This window comes from Periophthalmus magnuspinnatus, chromosome 19 (assembly GCF_009829125.3).
Source record: "Periophthalmus magnuspinnatus isolate fPerMag1 chromosome 19, fPerMag1.2.pri, whole genome shotgun sequence".
In the NCBI taxonomy this organism is placed as follows: domain Eukaryota; kingdom Metazoa; phylum Chordata; class Actinopteri; order Gobiiformes; family Gobiidae; genus Periophthalmus; species Periophthalmus magnuspinnatus.
In genome coordinates this window covers 25831512-25849804 of record NC_047144.1, presented here as the reverse complement: position 1 = coordinate 25849804, position 18293 = coordinate 25831512, and the positions used below count along the sequence as shown (strand labels likewise).

The following is an 18293-nucleotide window of genomic DNA, read 5'->3' as shown; positions in this document are numbered from 1 at the left end:
AATATAAAAATTTCTAACTCGATTTCGATACCATGGAATATACTGTATCGATACCATGATGGTAATAGATATTTTCTACCATTACCATGTGTTCTTGTGTCTGTGTAATCCCTCAGTGGTCCAGGTGGGTTCCATAGTGGTCCATGGGCATATACTAGTGCATGTGGTCTTATACTTGTTCTGAAACAGCTCTTAATCATTCTAAAGCTATTCAGGAAAGGTTCAGTTCTGTCCTGTGAATTGAACTTGTTTAGTTTCGAGACATGCTCAAATAACTATCTAGTTTTGATAATAGTTTTATCAATTAGTATCTGATTTTCAATACATTTGACAACACTAAGAGAAGCTAGATTTCACAGAATTTTATTGTACAGAGAATAGCAATTTCACAGAGAAGTCTGATAATACAATATTACACAGGCAGTGGACAGTCCTTATAAAAACACAAATATTTAAAACAAAAACTGAAGAACTGAAAACTCTAAAAGTAACTCAACGGGGCATATCGGAAACTTACAATAGTACGTGGTAAGGTACTATTTACAGTAGAATTAAAATAACAGGACACATAGGGAGTGCTATTTAAAATTGGATAAGCTTTTACTTTAACAGCACTTTCCACAAGGTTTTAAATTATTTTGAGAGCGTTCAAACATCATACATACAAGCAATTACTCTTAAGAACATTGTTGAACATTGCATTTGATTGTTACATTGAAAATAAGTTGCCTTTATGTTATAATTTCAGATGGAGGGTAGGGCCCATACAAGTCAATAAGAGATTCACTGTGTGAATTAAATATCCAAATATAAAATCCACATAAATTTATTAGGGATTGGTTTAAAAAACTTGCCACATTGATACATTGCTGCTGATGCCATCAACATTACCTGGGGGTGTGATGATAACTTTTTTAAAACACAATCTGAAAATAAAGAGCTGACTTAGTTGGAACTACAACAGGTGAGCCAATTTGTACCGTTAAACAAGTCTATCATACATAAAATTACAAGTTAGCATTAGCCAACAGTTTTTCAGTTAGTCACTGTCACCTTTTTTTGACAGTGTTTGCAATTTGTGTGCATTATGTCTCCATGACAACTGCTGAGCATTCCACCATAGAGATACATGTAGAACAGCCCCAGCGTGATGTCACTGCAAACTATCAGCTAATCTTATAACATAAAGTCCTTTCCTGTGGGGTTGAATAATGCCGCCATTTTCTAAAGCTATTGAAAATAATTTAATTTTTGTTTATCTATTCTGACAGATGAGGCATTTAACTTCATGACAGTTTTTCTTTCATGTGGATAGGCCCAGTAATTACAGAGATTAACCATAAATGAGGTCAACAAATTTGCAATGTGACAGTTAAACAGCTAAGTCCACCTTAGAATTCTGACGTGTCATCCAGCTCAGTTTGAAACTACAGGGATTCTATCATTTCTGATGTCACATGAACGCAACCTATTTCACACGACACAAATAAAAATAATACAGCAAGTCACTATAAATTGGTGGCTCACTAAGTGAATAAAACATCAGGAAACGATTTAAATATAAACTAACGGGAGGAGTTTGAACTGGAGCGTGACCGGTGACGCCTGCGGCCCGGAGAACGAGACCTGCGACGAATTGGAGAGCGTCGCCGTGGTGACCGAGACCTGCCAAGAGAAATACACAACATGATATTAGCAATATTTGGGTGATTTCATGTAGTAAGACATTGTTAACAAGGAGTACAGAGGACAGTAATAGTTGATTTTGCTGAGTACAGATGGGGAAAATTGGTCTAAGTGGGATTAAACACCTAAACACAATCACACTTCAATAGAGCTGCTAAACTGGGCAGTACCTGGAGGACTAAAGAGGACAGTGAGAAATTTACCTTGCCAAAAAATGACTAGGAACAGTAGACAATAGTATTCAAACACCATATATATATATATATAACGCACCATATACATATATAACGCAATTCATAACGCACATACATATGTGCGTTATGAGTTGAATGGAGATTTTTAAAAATATAATTTAAATGTAATTCCAGTTTTAATATTTGTTTTTTTTAAAAATCCCTGAGCCATAGTAAATTATGTAAATGAATTTTAGGTCAGGATAATTACCATTACCAATAATATAGTCAACAAGGACATTTTTTTTTAAATGTGGAAAACTTCATGTGACAAAGCGCTACTTGTGATATGATGAAACGGGGGACTAACAGACAAAAAGTGCTGGGAACCGCTCCAATGAGTGTAACTGATCATGCACAGTACCTGCGTCTCATGCGAGGTGGGGTGCGTCTCCACATAGGGGGAGGAGGAGGGAGCCTGCGAGGAGGCGGGGATAGTCTGCGAGGGGGAGGACGGACGATGGGGGTCAGAACTGCGGTGACTGTGATCTCCTGACCATCAATCTGACCTGTGAAAAGAGTCATTATACTGTAGTTCATGCACTGTACTGGAATCTGACAAAAAGGGCTTCACTGCAGACTGAAGGCATCATCTTACTAAAATGTAGTATCTAGACTTGCTCATCATGTTGATACACAAGAAGAGCACGGCTCCTTTATGATAATAGCAATCAGTATGCTGTGATAAGACGACTCAGTACAGGTGATATGATTGTTTTTATTCCTATGGAAAGGCCCACAAATTAATGTTATAGTAAAGTCCACACATTACAGTTCACTTTTGCAAAAAAAGGGGAAAAAAATCACAGTGAGCAGGTTTTGCAGTCAGCATGATTAAATCACATACACACTGAGCAACAATATATCCATGGAGATATATACAACTTTAATACAATACTTTGGAACATTCAAGACAAAGCAACATCTCCATAGAGATAAGCAGGTGAGAAAACAGCATAGAGTTCCTTTTAACTCATCACCCAGCAAATACATAAGAATTAAAGCACTGAATTCATGATGTACCTTTCACCATCTGTGTAGTTACCTCCATCCATATGTTTGAGGGCCTTTTCTGCCTCCTCCGGCGTATCAAACTCCACATAGGCATACCCCTTGGACAGGTGAGGGTGCAGCCGGTTCATGGGCATCTCAATGTGCTTGATTTTACCATAGGTGGAGAAGATCTCTTGAATGTGCTCCTGATAACCACAACAAGGATAAATGCTTGATGCAAAAATTTTCTACACCAACTGTTCCTCATGAATAAGTCAGCAGTGCTACCTTGACCACATTCCTGGTCAGCCTGCCCAGGGACAGCTTGGTGGGTTTGGGAGTGGGGCTTCTTCGTCGCCTCTCCCTCTCGTCTTTCTTTGCTGATTTGGACCTGTGGTTACAGTGACAACCTTCATTTTTCTATCGACACATTTGTCTGAGAAACAGTTTCTTGTTTAAGCAGACACTCTAATGAAATGTAATGCAATGTAATTTACTGTAAGAATGTAGCTACTTCCAATGGAGATTAACGCACAGCTTTACCGAATATTAATTATTTATAGTCAGGACAATTCCCGACTATTACTACAAAACAATTTTTGTCAGGGTAACAGTGATGAGTGAAAGAAGTGCAATTTATCTTGTCCCAGTACAGATATACTGTCAAAGCAGCTCAAAATGAGACCCCTGTGTGCAGTCTGCATCTAATTATACAGGATTTTTAATTGGCAGCAAACCAAGAAGTAAGGCCTGTGCACTGTTAGCATGCTAGTTGTCGTTAGCATTAACAAGCAAACCTTCGCTCTGACCAGAGGTGGGTAGAGTACGAGTAAAACTGTACTCAAGTAAGAGTAGTGTTACTTTAAAATCATATTACTCAAATAGAAATATGAAGTGGTGGTCCAAGAAATTACACAAGTAAGAGTAAAAAGTATTTGAGAAAACTCCTACTCAAGTAAGAGGAACTAAAAGAGTAACAGTCTGGAAGTAGTATTTCATTTACAATTTGAAGTGAATGTAATTTGAAGGACAAAACCTTCCACGGACGGATTTTGAAAAAGCAATCCACACACTTGTAACATCTGGATCATCATCATCTGGATTATTGTAATTCTTGGTATGTGGGGCTGGACCAGGGCTCTCTGCAGCACTTATAGAATGTCCAGAACTAAAACTAAACTGAAAACCCACCTCTTCTCCTCGGCATTTAATATGAGCTAAACAGGATATCTTGCTGTTTTATTGTACTTTCCCTATGTATCGTATTATCTGTGTATTTGTTGTTTGTTTTTTTTGTTTTTTTTTTTTTTTATTGACTTGGGAAGCACTTTGGTTTGAATTTAACTGAATTGATAAAACATTAAATAATATTCAAAACCTGGTATTTTCAAAGGATACATAAAAAAGAGAAAGAACTATATCATATCTGAAGGAGTGGTGCAATAAACACAAATGTTCAACTCATTTAATATTGTCAGAAAGAGTAAACAAAACTTTTACTCAAGCAAGACTACTGTTACTTAATGTACTGTTACTGTTACTTAATAAAAAATATACTCAGGTAGGAGTAAATGTATGCTGGGAGAAAAGTACAATTCATTTTAAAAAAAAGTAAATGTACTGTAACTGAGTACTATCTACCTCTTGCTCTGACCTCTAAAAGTTGTGAAAAGGGCTCATCAATCTGCAGTGAAATAATTAGGATGGTAGGAATGTATTAGGAAAGTGAGGAATAAGTATTGCTGCAAATTGTATGATGGATATAACATAATCTGTTGTACTTTTATGATTGTGTAAAAATACAGGGATTTTTTCCAATACTGTTATATGAAACAGATCCCTGTTATCAACAATATTGATATGAGCAGTGATATATTGTCCATCCCCGCTAAGAGTAAGGGTATGACAAATTAAAACATTGATACATTGTTGTGATTATAAAATAGAGTGTGTCATACTTGGAGCGTGAGCGTCGTCTGTTGTTGTGGCGCTGCCGGCTGGTGCTAGGGGAGGATGATGAAGAGGAAGAAGAAGAGGAACGTGAGGAAGAAGAGCCAGAGTGACTGGAACCGGAGGAGCTGGAGCCACTAGAGGAGCCCGAACTGGAGCCAGAGCTGCTGCTGGAGCTAGAGCTAGACAGGAATGAGGACAGTGCAGTCAGTAAAACATGGGACAAAAATTCTATTTGTGGTTTTCAGATTCTCGAATGTGATGTGGCCTTCTTTACCCTAAATATTTACTTGTATTGCTATGTATCTCTTTACCTTAAATGTTTATTCATGGAGACGTCTGCTGCCGTCAAACCCAACCTTCATAATACCATCTGTTGTTATGCATGGGTGTATCTCTTATTTGTTAACCCTTGGAGCCTACGGGAAGATGTATCCAGCAGCCTCGAGCCACTTGGACTGGACTAAACTGGTTTTATTGTACTATGGTTTTGATGGCATAAATACACTGTATGTATGTTCATTTGTCAGCTGAGGGTGAGACGACACTTTGTTAGGGACAACAGCTCATTGACGATTGTGCACAATTGATTCAATAAACCAGACTCTTTGATTCAAGACAATTTCTCTGTTGATTTTAGATTTTTAAGGTTTTTACTATTGGAAATTCCACAACAGGGAACAAGAGACAGTTTTTCCTGTTGATTACATTGTACTTTGCCAAGAAATTTCTAGGCAAGGCAAGTTTATTTGTATAGCATAATTAGTACACAAGGTAATTCAAAGTGCTTTACAGAATAAAAAAGACATTCAAATCGCAATACAACAAATCGAAACATAAATAATCACACATAATCATCATAAGATTAACATTAAAGGAGAAGAGTGCAGGAAAAAAAAATCAGTCATATGCAGCTAAACAGAACTGTTTTGAGCCTGGACATGGTGAGAGTAGAGACCTGTCTCACATCTGTTCCAGGTTTTAGCTGCATAAAACTGAAACACATTCCCCATGTTTAGTCCTGACTCTGGGCACCAGCAAGAGGCCAGTCCCTGAAGGTAAATTCACAAATGTTGAACCTGATCATTTCTAATATTGACAAGACCTTACAATGTATCCACATTTAGTAGCATGCACTACTTTAAAATTGTACTTGCTACTGTTAATAACGCATGAATGCAGACACATATAGAATACATTGTTGCTCGGACTCAAGGACAGAACTGTGAGTTCCTGAGGCCTTGCCGTTGGATGGGAGCTCACAAAGATAATGCTATGATGAAGAGAAGAGGATCGTCCTTCACACACATACACTGATACATATAATAAAAACTGTAAACATGCACATCTCAGGAATCTCACCCTATCCTTTCTGTAGAGTCCATTTCTTCATTGTTTGCTTTACCTGTGCGAAAGTTAATGTTCCAGACACTTGGTCCTCTTTGACACATACACCAGGAAAGAACATCCTTACAACCTAAAACTCACTATATTAAAACAAGAATATCAATTTTTGTATATATATATATATATATGAAATATTATTGGCCAATAGAATGTTGTGATGTCACTTGAAATGATTGATTCTGATTTATCTGCAACGTCATACTAGTATTTATTAGAATAACCTTTTGTATATACTTTTTCATATTATGTTTACATTATGTAGGGCTGCAACAATTAATCGAGTCATCATGACTAGTCAGTTATAAAAAATAAAGTTAGTCATTTTGATTTTGATCCTTATCTGGACTGTACAGAATCTAAAACATTAAGTTTTAGAGTTTTAGTTTTTAATTTACCTTGTGAATCAATAGTTTGCCTAAGTCTAAAATAATCTTTAATTGTAGTCCTATTAATATGTCAGATAGGAAAATTATAAAGCGATCACTCCTGTAGGCCTATTAACGTTCTTAATAACAAGAAAAGAAATCTCTCAACCCTCCCTCACCTGCTGCTGCCACTGGACGCTCCTCTCCGGGTGCGGTTCTTGTCTCTGCCTCGGTCCTTCTTGTCTCCCCCTTCTTTGGCAGTGCCGGACTTCTCTTTGGGTCGTGTTTTACTCTTGTCATCCTCTTTTCGTTTTGTTGGAGAAGGCGCCCTAGAAATACACACAACATGGGTTTTATGAATACAAACAGTTCACAGTTTTCATTTACAGTTAAGAAAGAATTTACAACATTAATATAACAACTAACAGCTAGTTATTGCTGTCACTGTACTAAAATTTCAAACTCAGTTTCGATTCTAAGTAATAGATTCCATACCACAGTCCATCTTTAGACAACAGAACATGATTTTCAACATAAAACCATAGTACTTTCTTTTATATTGCCATGTGTCTTATATCTGTGTAATCCCTCAGTGGTCCAGGTAGGTTCATAGTGGTTCATGGGTGTATAGTAGTCTATGTGTCTTATACTTATTCTGATGCAGCTCAAGATAATTCTAAAGATATTCAGGAAAAATGTATTTCTGTCCTGTGATTGTGTCGTTTTGACAACCCTATGGCTGATAAATAATGAAAAAAGGTAAATAGCAATCTAGGTACATTATAACATATAGCCTATAATATTTGTAATAATGATTAACAGGACAAAAAAACGTGTATGTGCAGAAAATGTGCATTGACGCATCGGGCTGCAGACAGTTCACATCTGACCGATGTACAGTGTGTAATCAGTACTACGACGGACTCTAATGGTGATGCTTCTTCTAACGCCACAACCTTTTAGCACAATAATAACAAATGCATTAATTTAATAACACGTGTATTTATCCTTTATCCCTGCACCGGAGTAGCAAATTCCAAAAAAATACACCTAAATCGTCTAAAAAGTCTCATTACGCCGTACTTACATTTTATTTACCGCCTACCAGCAGCAGCAGCAGTCCCACAGAGATGCCGTGCTCACGCGCGTGCTCAGAAGCGTAACGACAAATATTAAAATCCCTCTTTTTGAGCTGTAAGGCACACATTTCTTACTTATTTGATATAAATGCCGTTTACTGCCCTTCTGCATGCACTTTGATAACCACTGTAAAGTTAAAAAATATATTCCAAAATAACACAGTAAAAGTTTGTTTTACCGTATTGTTACACTTAATTTGGCCTTAGAAACTAAACTGTGGGAATATACAGAGAGTCGCGGAAAGCATGCTGATGTACCGGTTCGAGGAACCTTCAGATGTGAAATATTTGAATGCTTAACGACCTTGCCTTGAACACACAGGTGCCAGCATCCCCAAAGGCACTGGAAAAGCCTGAACTTGTGAATTGAGCTGAGTTATTCAATGTTTTGGACTGTGGGTCAGTTAAGGACATTTAAAGGAGCATTTGGGGTGAGCATCTTGACAGGTAGCTTAGCAGAGATTTTCAGATGCTGTCAAACTCTACTGAAGATGAAGAACCCAGTAGGACCTCGTGGACTGTCACTCTTGTTTTTACAGTGTGCTCTGCTGCCATTGGAGGAACCTTCCAGTATGGTTATAATCTCTCAATGATCAATGCTCCCACCAGCTACATCCAGACCTTCATCAATGACACCTACATGGAACGATGGGGTATTGGCTTGGATACTCCCCAAGTGACGTTAGCCTGGACTTTCATCGTGTCTGCTTTCTCCCTGGGTGGATTGTTTGGGGCCCTACTAGCTGGACCTATGGCTGTCCAGTTTGGAAGGAAGAAATCATTACTTCTCAACAATATGTTTATGTTAGTTGCTGCTGTCCTTGTGCTAACATGTAAAATGGCTGGATCGTTTGAGATGATCATTCTTGCCCGATTTCTTGTTGGCATGAATTCAGGTGTAAGCATGAATATCCAACCCATGTATTTTGGTGAGAGCGCCCCCACACATCTAAGAGGAGCCGTTGCGTTTTCCTCTGCTGTTTTCACCGCTTTCGGAATATTCCTGGGCCAGGTGGTTGGACTTACCGAGATTCTTGGCGGGAAAGAGGTTTGGCCTTACTTGTTAGCTAGCAACACTGTACCAGCGCTAATCCAAGTTCTAACCTTACCCTGGTTCCCTGAAAGCCCTAGGTACCTTCTCATCGACAAAGGTGATCGGGAGTCTTGTGAAAACGCACTTGCTAGACTCCGTGGCGGTCAGATCCCTATTTTCGAGCTGGAGTTAATGATTCGAGAAAAGGAGGAGCTAAAATCTTCAGCGATCAACACCAATTCCAAAGCTAAAACACCTTGGGCGCTCATCAAGGACAAGGACCTTCGAACTCAACTCCGAACTGTCATGGGTGCCAGTAGTGCCATGATGTTATGCGGAAATGACTCCATCTACTTTTACGCTTACTACATTTTCCTAGCAGCTGGCATCCCTCCCCAGAAAATCCAATATGCTACAATTGGTACGGGAGCATCTGAATTTTTGTCTTCAATCCTCAGTAACTTTTTGATCGAACATGCTGGCCGTCGCTACCTTCTGATTGGAGGGTATAGCCTGATGTCTTGTTGGAGTGTTGTTTTCACAATAGCACTAGTTTTTCAAACCCAAGGTGTAGCAGGTATGCCATATTTAAGCATGGTATGTGTTTTTGCATATATTTTAAGTTTTGGATTGGGGCCAGCTGGAGTTACTGGCATTTTACCGGCCGAAATTTTTGACCAATCAGCTCGACCAGCAGCATACATGATCGCCGGATCATTCATGTGGTTTAGCTTATTTTTAGTTGGTATGTTGTTCCCGTTCATTGTCAACACCTTGGGGGACTATTGCTTCTTGCCTTTCTTTGTTGTGTGCGTGGTGTCTGCCATATTTTTAGGTTTAATTTTACCGGAAACCAAAGGAAAAACGTTGGCGGAGATAACTTTGGAGTTTGATAAGAAGAATATAGGAAGTGGAGGGAACAGGCAAAAGAAACAAGTGGACAGCCCTAGCACAGCACAGTACCGACCGGCTACAGCAATGTCAGACGTGGAAGACCCTGTGGTGAAGAGTAGAGAGTGAGATGTGAGTCAGTTTACAATTCAAACAGTGAAAGTAGGGTTATATTACTATTTCAAGAGCTAGGCTGTACTTTTCCCATAATCTGATCTGTTTATGAAAGTATGAAGTCAAAAAAGTTGGTAGGAATGAAAAAACATGCAGTAAAGCTTTACATAAAGATATAGTTTTGCATTATATTTTTAAAACCAATTATTTATTTATCTCAATGAGAATGTACTGACTGATTGTAATGTATTTTTGAGATTCAGTCAATCAATAATTTGAAATTTATTGATCTTTATTTAGGCTAGCAGTAGCATTCAGGTAAATAAACTACTAATATACATCCAAGATTTATTATTTAAAAGCACAGTATGTAACTTTCTGGAGGTGGCATGTCACCTGCATGATTTAACATAGAAATAGAAAATTAAAAACCCACTTTGGAGCATTCTCTATGGAGATTTTCAGTGCATTAAACACAACAAAATTAAATTTTTGAATTTTTTTTGGCTAAAAAGTTACATACTGTAGCTTTAACAATGTAAATATGACTATATGTGACTAATACCTTTGATTAAGTTTCACATTTTTACCTTTGTGTCCTAACAGTAGTAAAAATCAATTAATGATTGTGTCACCCTTCCCTTTATGGGCACTAAAAACCTTTGCACTATTGACTTGCCATAACAAATCGTATTAGTGAAGATTCATGTGACGTATTTGTTCAAATAGTATTTAAAGAAAATATAGATGGTGTGTGTGTGTATTGTCAACATCTGATGTGCCTGGAGTCACTAGACCCACATCTACACCGAGGCACTGGCCCCTTTGATTTGCACCTTTTTTTTTTTTTCTCGAAAGGCTAGGTACAACATTAAGCAACTTTTATTAAACCAAACGTTTTACACATGCTACTATTCATTTGTGTCCAACTCCTGTGTCAGTGGTTCTCAGTGTAGGCCCAGCCCACGGCTGCCCCTCTGTGCTCCGCCCCTACTCTCCAGCTCACTGGGCGCTCCCTGTCTGTGAGCTGAGTTCAGACACAAAAGACTAACACACAGCCTTTAGGACACCTGTCCTCACGTTTTATGTTGCGTGTAATTCATATGTTGTGCTGCTCCGTGCGCACAGAACACCATGCGCTTTTTTCTCTTCTCTCACTGTTTTCAGTTGGTGTCAGTGGCAAAAGGAATAAAGTTGTCCTTTTTGTTGTATGACATGTGGATACTGAAGTCTTGTGCCCTCGTTTGTTAAACAGAGCTCCATGGCGTGCTTTGGGTGGACCTTATTGTGCAGACTGTTGGCGCTACTTTATGTTAAGACAGAGAAGCGGAGGACCCGCCCCCGCTCAGTGACTTATCTGACCCGCGCATCACTATTAACTTTTCCATCTTAATCATTTATACAAGTAACACCGCGAATATGACACGTATTTTCAAGAAATAAAAAGTGTTTAGAGTAGAAGATGTTTGTACAACATCTTCATGGACTCTAAACATTTCTCACAGTCTTTGATTCCTCACTATATACTGGAAAAGACGGCCGCATTCACCTTACGAAAGAGCGCTCACTGGTCACCTCGCTGCTGTCCTAGCTCCTCCCCTGCTCTGGGTCAGTGCCATATGTCATACATAGTAGTGTTGCTCGGGTCACAGGTTTCGGACTCACTTGAAATGGCAAACGCACTCACAGCAAACAGCGCAGAAGCTCCAGACGCAGCTTGCACGTGCTCTGGAGGAGTCCGGATGAGGAACCTGACTATATGCACTATGCGCACATAGTCTATGATCTGTGACCTGTTTTTTCCCGCTGGAGCATCACTTTTATACTCACGGTGTGAGTTTAAACTGTAGCGATAACGTGTTTGCTCCGTGCGCACAGAACAACACGCGCGCCAGTAAAAAGGGTCTCGTGACGTCCCTGGTTATCAGTTTTCCAACGATAAACAAGAAGATATCTAGTTACTACATTGTCCTATCGCAATGCCTAAATATTTCATTTTGGATGATTATAACACAAAAACGATCTTAAGCACTTTATTTAAAATGTCTTTAAATATGAATGTGATGCCAGCTGTGAAGTTAGAGTGAAGCTATAGATTTGCTGTCATATTTGCTGTACTTTTAAATAATATTTTAAGAAAATTCCTCCAAATATTTAAATATTCGTTGAGATTATTCAGTGGGAGGTTATTATTTTTTTCTTTTTGTAACTTGTTCATTTCAGAAATCTACAAACATATAGAATCTAAAAACTGTATGAGGATTAACATTGTTTGATACCATTGTGTAATGTGTTTAAACCTTGGTATGCTGGATTGCATATGTAATGGATATTAATGAAACTTAAGCAGAATTTTGCATCTGCTAAAGTTTAATCACCTCTGTTCAGTTTATTTTCATCCTTTTATAAAATGCAGTGTATCAGATGCCTTTCAAAGCAGAACTGCAATGGACAAGTACCTGTTACCTTATTTAACATTAGGGTTGTCACGATATGATAATGTTTGACTAACATTACTCAGTGATCTTATACTAGTTCTTACATAGGCCAGTACATTTTAGGACTGTTCAGGAAATCCACAAATTTGTTTTATTTATGTGAGTTATTTCTGTTTTGATATTTGTTACAGTTTTTATTGTAGTTTGAGTTTTGATTACTGTCTGGGTAATGTTTATTTTGACAACCCTATTTGGCATGCATGTTTTGCCTATACCTCTGAAAACTGTTCTTATCTAAATATGTCTGTGTCTGGCATGGCCACTAGAGGTCACCATTCACTTGTGTGTTTGCTCTAGCTCTCTTTCTGTCTTGTCATGAGTCAGATACTTAAAAATAAGGTGCCCATGACTCTTCAGGCACCAGTCTGTTGACCATCTGTGAGTGGGTCTCTTTGTCTAGATGTTCTTTTAAATGGTCACGATCCTGCTGACTTGAATCTATGTATTTATCCAATGCTGCAATTTAAGGCTTTTATATCACTACTGTATTTTCCAAAGCATGTTATGACAGTCCTTAAAGTGCATATGACAGGTTAGACTTCCCATTTTACTAATTTACATATAAGACTTTTTTTTTTATTATTATAATTTTTCTTCCTGGTTGGCATGATTAGGAGATAGCCTTTACATAGAGGTAATTTCATAAGTGTTACCAAGCAAAAGAGCCAAAACTTGTTGCTTTAATTAAAAAACAAAACAAAACAAAAAAACATTTTTTTTAATTAAAGCAACCTTTTTATCTACTTTTTTTTGCTTTTTCAATAATGTTGTAGATGTTTCCCTAATCATTTACCCTCTCATAGTTTTATTTAGTGTTATTTATGCATGTTTGGGTAATATTTATAGTCCTGTATTTAAAGTGTCATTGCCCCGATATACCCGTTTTCACCAGCACCAGTGCACGCCTACTGCTCTGTACTTTCTCCATCAGTATTTTCTTAATCAGTGATACTTGTGGGATTGTGCTTGCTATCCACAGGAGATGCCGAAAACTTCACGGCATCATGTTGACATAGACAGCTATTCTGTTTTATAACTCAGCATTACATCCTATGTTTTTGTTCTTTTCTTCAACTTTTTACTACTATCCCACCAAACCAAGTAATAATTAAAAAAACATAAAATCTTATCATATGCACTTTAAAAACTGAACGCATTTTGATGTTTTAACTGGATTGCTCAGGCGCACAAGATAAGTTATTTTTCCTTCTATAAATGAAACTATTTAATCACTGCAATGACATATATTACCAAAAAATAATAAAAATCTTTGCACTTGAGATGTTGTCTGTGATTTGGTTAGCAAGAGTGATGGATGGCAGCGTTGATGTCTTAATTACATTTAATCACATTATCTGGGCTTGTTTCACTCCACAGCTCTTTAATCCAATTGCTTCCACCAACACATTACAAGCAACGCCATTATGTGTTATTAATGGGTACAAGTCTGAGGGGTTTCTAAAGGCTGGATAAATACGATGTGCTACATAAAGTGTTACAAGAAGAAAAAAAAATAGGTAAAAATAAACCAGGATGTGAATATTTTACACAATATCCTTTGAGGTTTTCTGTTAAAGGTGCAACCTAGAACTTTTTCAGTGGAGGTTATGTCTCCATGGAGATGTTATTGCTTTGACTGAAATGTTCTATGCATTTTCTCATCTTCTATGCATTTAAAAAAAATAAAAATTGATATAACAGTATTTGGATACGGTGGAACATTCCAGGCAAAGCAATGACATCTTCATGGAAACAAGCAGGTAGGAGAACCTTCACCAGAAACCTGTTTAAAAAGTGCTTAGTCAATTGCTAATTACTTTAAATGGGTCGTTGTTCTGAATGATTTGCAAGATTTCTAAACACTTCACGATCATTATTTATTCAAGTCTTGTAAAATGTTACTAATTCAAATTACTGTGAGGTTTTGACATGTTTGAAAAAGGGAAAAAACACTGGGCAGGTAGGGCATCTCTAATAATACTGAAACTATGCCCAACAGAGGTGTGAAGTTTGAAAAACAGAATAAACTGCTTTTTGCTGCTAACCACGAGTATCCTTCATGATTTCCTCAAAGAAACAGTTCTCATATCTTTTAACGTTCCTCTACCTGATTTTTTCCCCTAAGTATTTGAGCAAACTTTGTTGTGCCCCTGTACAAATACTATATTATATAAGTTATTCTTAAGGCTTATACAATATGGTTAGTTGTGTGCAGTTTGAATGTAATGAGAAAGCATTTTATTCCAATAAACAGGAAGTGCGTGATTGGCATGCTAGTTGTTGTTAGCTTTACAACGATGGCAAATACTCTCTGGCTTCTGAAAGTTGCGAAAAGAGCTTATACATGCATAAGGAAAGTGAGGAATAACTTTGGACCACTGCAAACCATTTAAAATGAACAAGTTTTATTTTTCATGTTTTCAAGGAAGTAAAATTCACCGACAGCACCTTTAAGTTGTTCAAAAGATTAAAAGCAAAAAAACCAAACAATTTTCACAGTTTACGTTTAGTCACAGGTGTTTGTTTACAGCAGGCAGCAGGACAGAGCAGACTGTTTTACATTTTAAAAGACACATTGTTCCCATCTTTGAGCTCAGGCTCTTGTTATGAGAAGTGCTGCTTCAAAGTCTTTGGTCTAGCACAGGTACAAGAGGGTGCTCAAGAAGGGCCAGCTGGAGACAAGGCTGAGAGGGGGTTTGTTGCTTTTTTTCAATATGAGCAGAAGTATTGTTCCTTTGGAAACTGCATAGTAAAAGTAAAAATACAGAGGGACGGAAGAGACAGGCTCCTTTGAAGATACTGTCACCTGCTGGAGAACATCATGTGCCCACAGCATGCACCCACATATGGGCAATACAACGCATGAAGGGGGTTAATATGAGTAGAGATTTATATATATATATATATATATATATATATATATATATATATATATATATATATATATATATATATATAAATCTCTACTCATATTAACATATTATATTATGGAGACATAGTGCCACCAGGGCCAAGTTCAGTATATTATATATATATTATATGAACCTAGACCTGACCAACTGTGTATGAATGCTCAACATCATATACTGTAGAACATTTCTGACAAAGTGATGATATCTAATCAGGTAGTTCACATACTGAAAAGTTAGTCAGTACACCTCCATCCATCCATTTTCTCCCACTTTATCCCGGGCTGGATCGTGGAAGCAGCAGTCTGAGCAGGGAGGCCCAGACTTCCTTTGAAAATCTGGCTAGAAATCTAGGGGTAATAATGGACTCAGACTTGAACTTTAACAGCCACATCAAATCAATAATATCTGCAGCTTTTTACCATCTAAAAACATTGCAAAAATCAAAGGTATACTGTCAAAACCAGACTTGAAGAGACTTATCCATGCATTTGTCTCCAGTAGGTTAGACTACTGTAACGTCCTGCTCACTGGCCTCTCCAAACAAGCCTTAACACAGCTGCAGTACATCCAGAACACTGCTGCTTGCATCCTGACTAGAACCAGGAAGTACCTCACACATGTGTCCTGTGGCTCAGGTCTCTGGCTCCTGTGGCTCAGAGAATAGACTTTAAAGCAGCTCTGCTTGTGAACAAGTCTCTCTATGGACCAGCACCAAAGAACATCTCCCACATGTTAGAGCCACATGAACCATCTCACACTCTGAGGACTTCAGGGACCGCCCTCCTGCTGGTGCCAGAGTCAGGACTAAACATGGAGAATCAGTGTTTCAGTTTTATGCAGCTAAAACCTGGAACAGTCTTCCTGACGATGTGAGACAAGCCTCTACTTTGACAATGTTTAAATCCAGGTTCAAAACAGTTCTGTTTAGCTACACATGACTGAAAGGATTTTATTCTGCACTCTTCTATTTTAATGTAAAAAAAAAAAAAAAAAGAAAAGAAAAAAAAAGTAATTTCATGATGATTATTTGTGATTATTTATGTTTTGATTTTTGTGATTTTAATGTCTTTCTCATTCTGTAAAGCACTTTGGAATTCTTTGTGTACAACTTGTGTTGTAATAAACTTGCCTTGACTTGGGGCATGGGAAAGTCTGGTGCAAAACTCCTCCAGTGTCCACCCAACAGGAAGACAGCTAGAATAATGACAGACAGAAACAAGCTATTCAGCAGCAGCAAAGTCAAGCATTATTATAATCATTATAAGGTTGACTAATACATTTTAATATCTTTTTGTACGTGGCTAAAAATACACTCAGGCCATTTTGAAGATAGCACATCGATTAAAAGTTAATAAATTAACCTTTTAGAAGTCATCCTTCAATGCCTTTAGTGTAATTATTCTGCAGCAGAAAACAACAGATGGACAGCCATATCCAGATCTTGTTTTCATCAGGAGTACATATGCTAGAGCATTATATGTGCATTTTTTAGACGCAGTTGGAGCATCCGTAAGAAAGCTGTCCAAACACGTGAAGAACATGCATCACTGTAGATATATCCTCGATCTCTGAAAAACAACAAAAGAAAAACATGCTATTATTTTTCACACAATATTCTTCTCACAGTAACTTTTTCAAACATTTTCTCATTTTCTGTCTTTGTACATGATATCTATTATGAAGCCTGCCAACAATAGGGTCTGATGAGGTTTTAAAAGCAGCAGCGGCGATGTGGGGTCAGGGTGGTCCGGGCACTCACGGTGATTGGGTGAAACAGGCCGTGCTGTCCTCTGATATGAGCAGATTGAGCCCTCAGTACTGTTTGACCTTTTGTGTGGATAAGAGGGGGCAGGTGCCCAGTCATCAGTCAGAGCGGACAAAGAGCCAGCCACCATTTGATCACTGATTTAGTCACTTGGACTGTTTTTCAAGAAATAGGTTTTTGCAGCCATTGTGAGAATATTAATATAATTTTTGGAACTGTCATAAGGTGAGGCCGCTATTCCACGTGTCACTTGTTTACTGTCTTGAGAACAGAATCCATAGGCAGTTTTTAAAGGCAATTTCACCAACAATGTAAATGTTTTTTTCTTTGTTTTTATCTTAAAAACTCAAGGTATATAGGAACCACTCAAAGTGAAAGTATTAACAAGTATATAAAAATAAACAATGCAATATTCTGTATCTTATGCTGCGATAAGGCCATAACTAAATATTATAAATACACTTGTAACAGAGTTGATGTCAGATGCTAAGCAAGGCTGTTCCTGGTTAGTACAGGATGGGAGACCTCTGGGAATAAAAGAAGCCTTCAGTGGGGCAGCAGTGACTCTAGTGGAAATTGTTGTGCTCTTGAGCAGGACACTTCACCCATATTGCCTAATACAAAGTGGTGTATGTGTGAGTGTTGGTGGTGGTCAGAGGGGCTGATGGCGGAGATTGACAGCCACTTCTGTCAGTCTGTCCCAGGGCTGCTGTGGCTACAATAGTAGTTTACCGCCACTGAATATGGAGAAAATGAAGTGTCTTTCTGCGTCCAAAAAGCACTATATAAATCCAGAGCACAATTATTAACTTTTAAATGTTACTAAAACCCTTTAAGGTAGTACTTGTACTTTTAATGGAGTACAACTTTTTTGGAATAGAACGGCCCCTCGTTTTATCATGGGGGGGTTACATTCTAAAAATAACCTGCAATAGGCAAAATACGTGAAATAATCACCTTTATTTTTTACAATTATTATATATGCCCACACAGAAAAAAACAACATGAAATTGAATGGCTTTCCTCTGGGCTCGCTTAGAAAAACTGCACAATAATATGATGCTGAGAATGGTGCCGCAGGTTATAACTGCATTATTTAGGTCTTCTTAAAAGTTGTTTATATGCAAACGGTCCTTTTGTTATTAAAACCATGTCATTATGTGTCCTTATCGAAAACATGGTTAGAGTTGTTTGTTTCACTTCTGCCTCTAAATGTCAGGGTTTAAATTAATTGTCCTCTGCATTTGACCCGTCATTCAATGTGTCACACACGCTCAGTATTTCTGACCACACAGTCTGAAGAGTGG

At 37.9% G+C, this 18293-nt stretch overlaps 2 protein-coding genes across 2 annotated transcripts; one reads left to right on the top strand and one right to left on the bottom strand.

Annotated features, from left to right (window-relative positions):
• Positions 1-349: 349 nt before the first annotated feature.
• Positions 350-7775, bottom strand: LOC117387230 (RNA-binding protein with serine-rich domain 1-like). Its single transcript, XM_033984678.2, has 7 exons — positions 7722-7775; positions 6814-6963; positions 4871-5044; positions 3201-3303; positions 2965-3118; positions 2284-2428; positions 350-1665 (listed from the first exon to the last, which is right to left on the bottom strand). Coding segments are annotated over exons 1-7 (828 nt in total). The 5' UTR covers positions 7724-7775; the 3' UTR covers positions 350-1565.
• A 467-nt stretch (positions 7776-8242) lies between these two features.
• LOC117386943 (solute carrier family 2, facilitated glucose transporter member 11-like) lies at positions 8243-9826 on the top strand. The gene has a single exon (XM_033984318.2). The coding sequence runs from the start codon at positions 8243-8245 to the stop codon at positions 9824-9826; it is 1584 nt and encodes a 527-aa protein (XP_033840209.1).
• The last annotated feature ends 8467 nt before the right edge of the window (positions 9827-18293 follow it).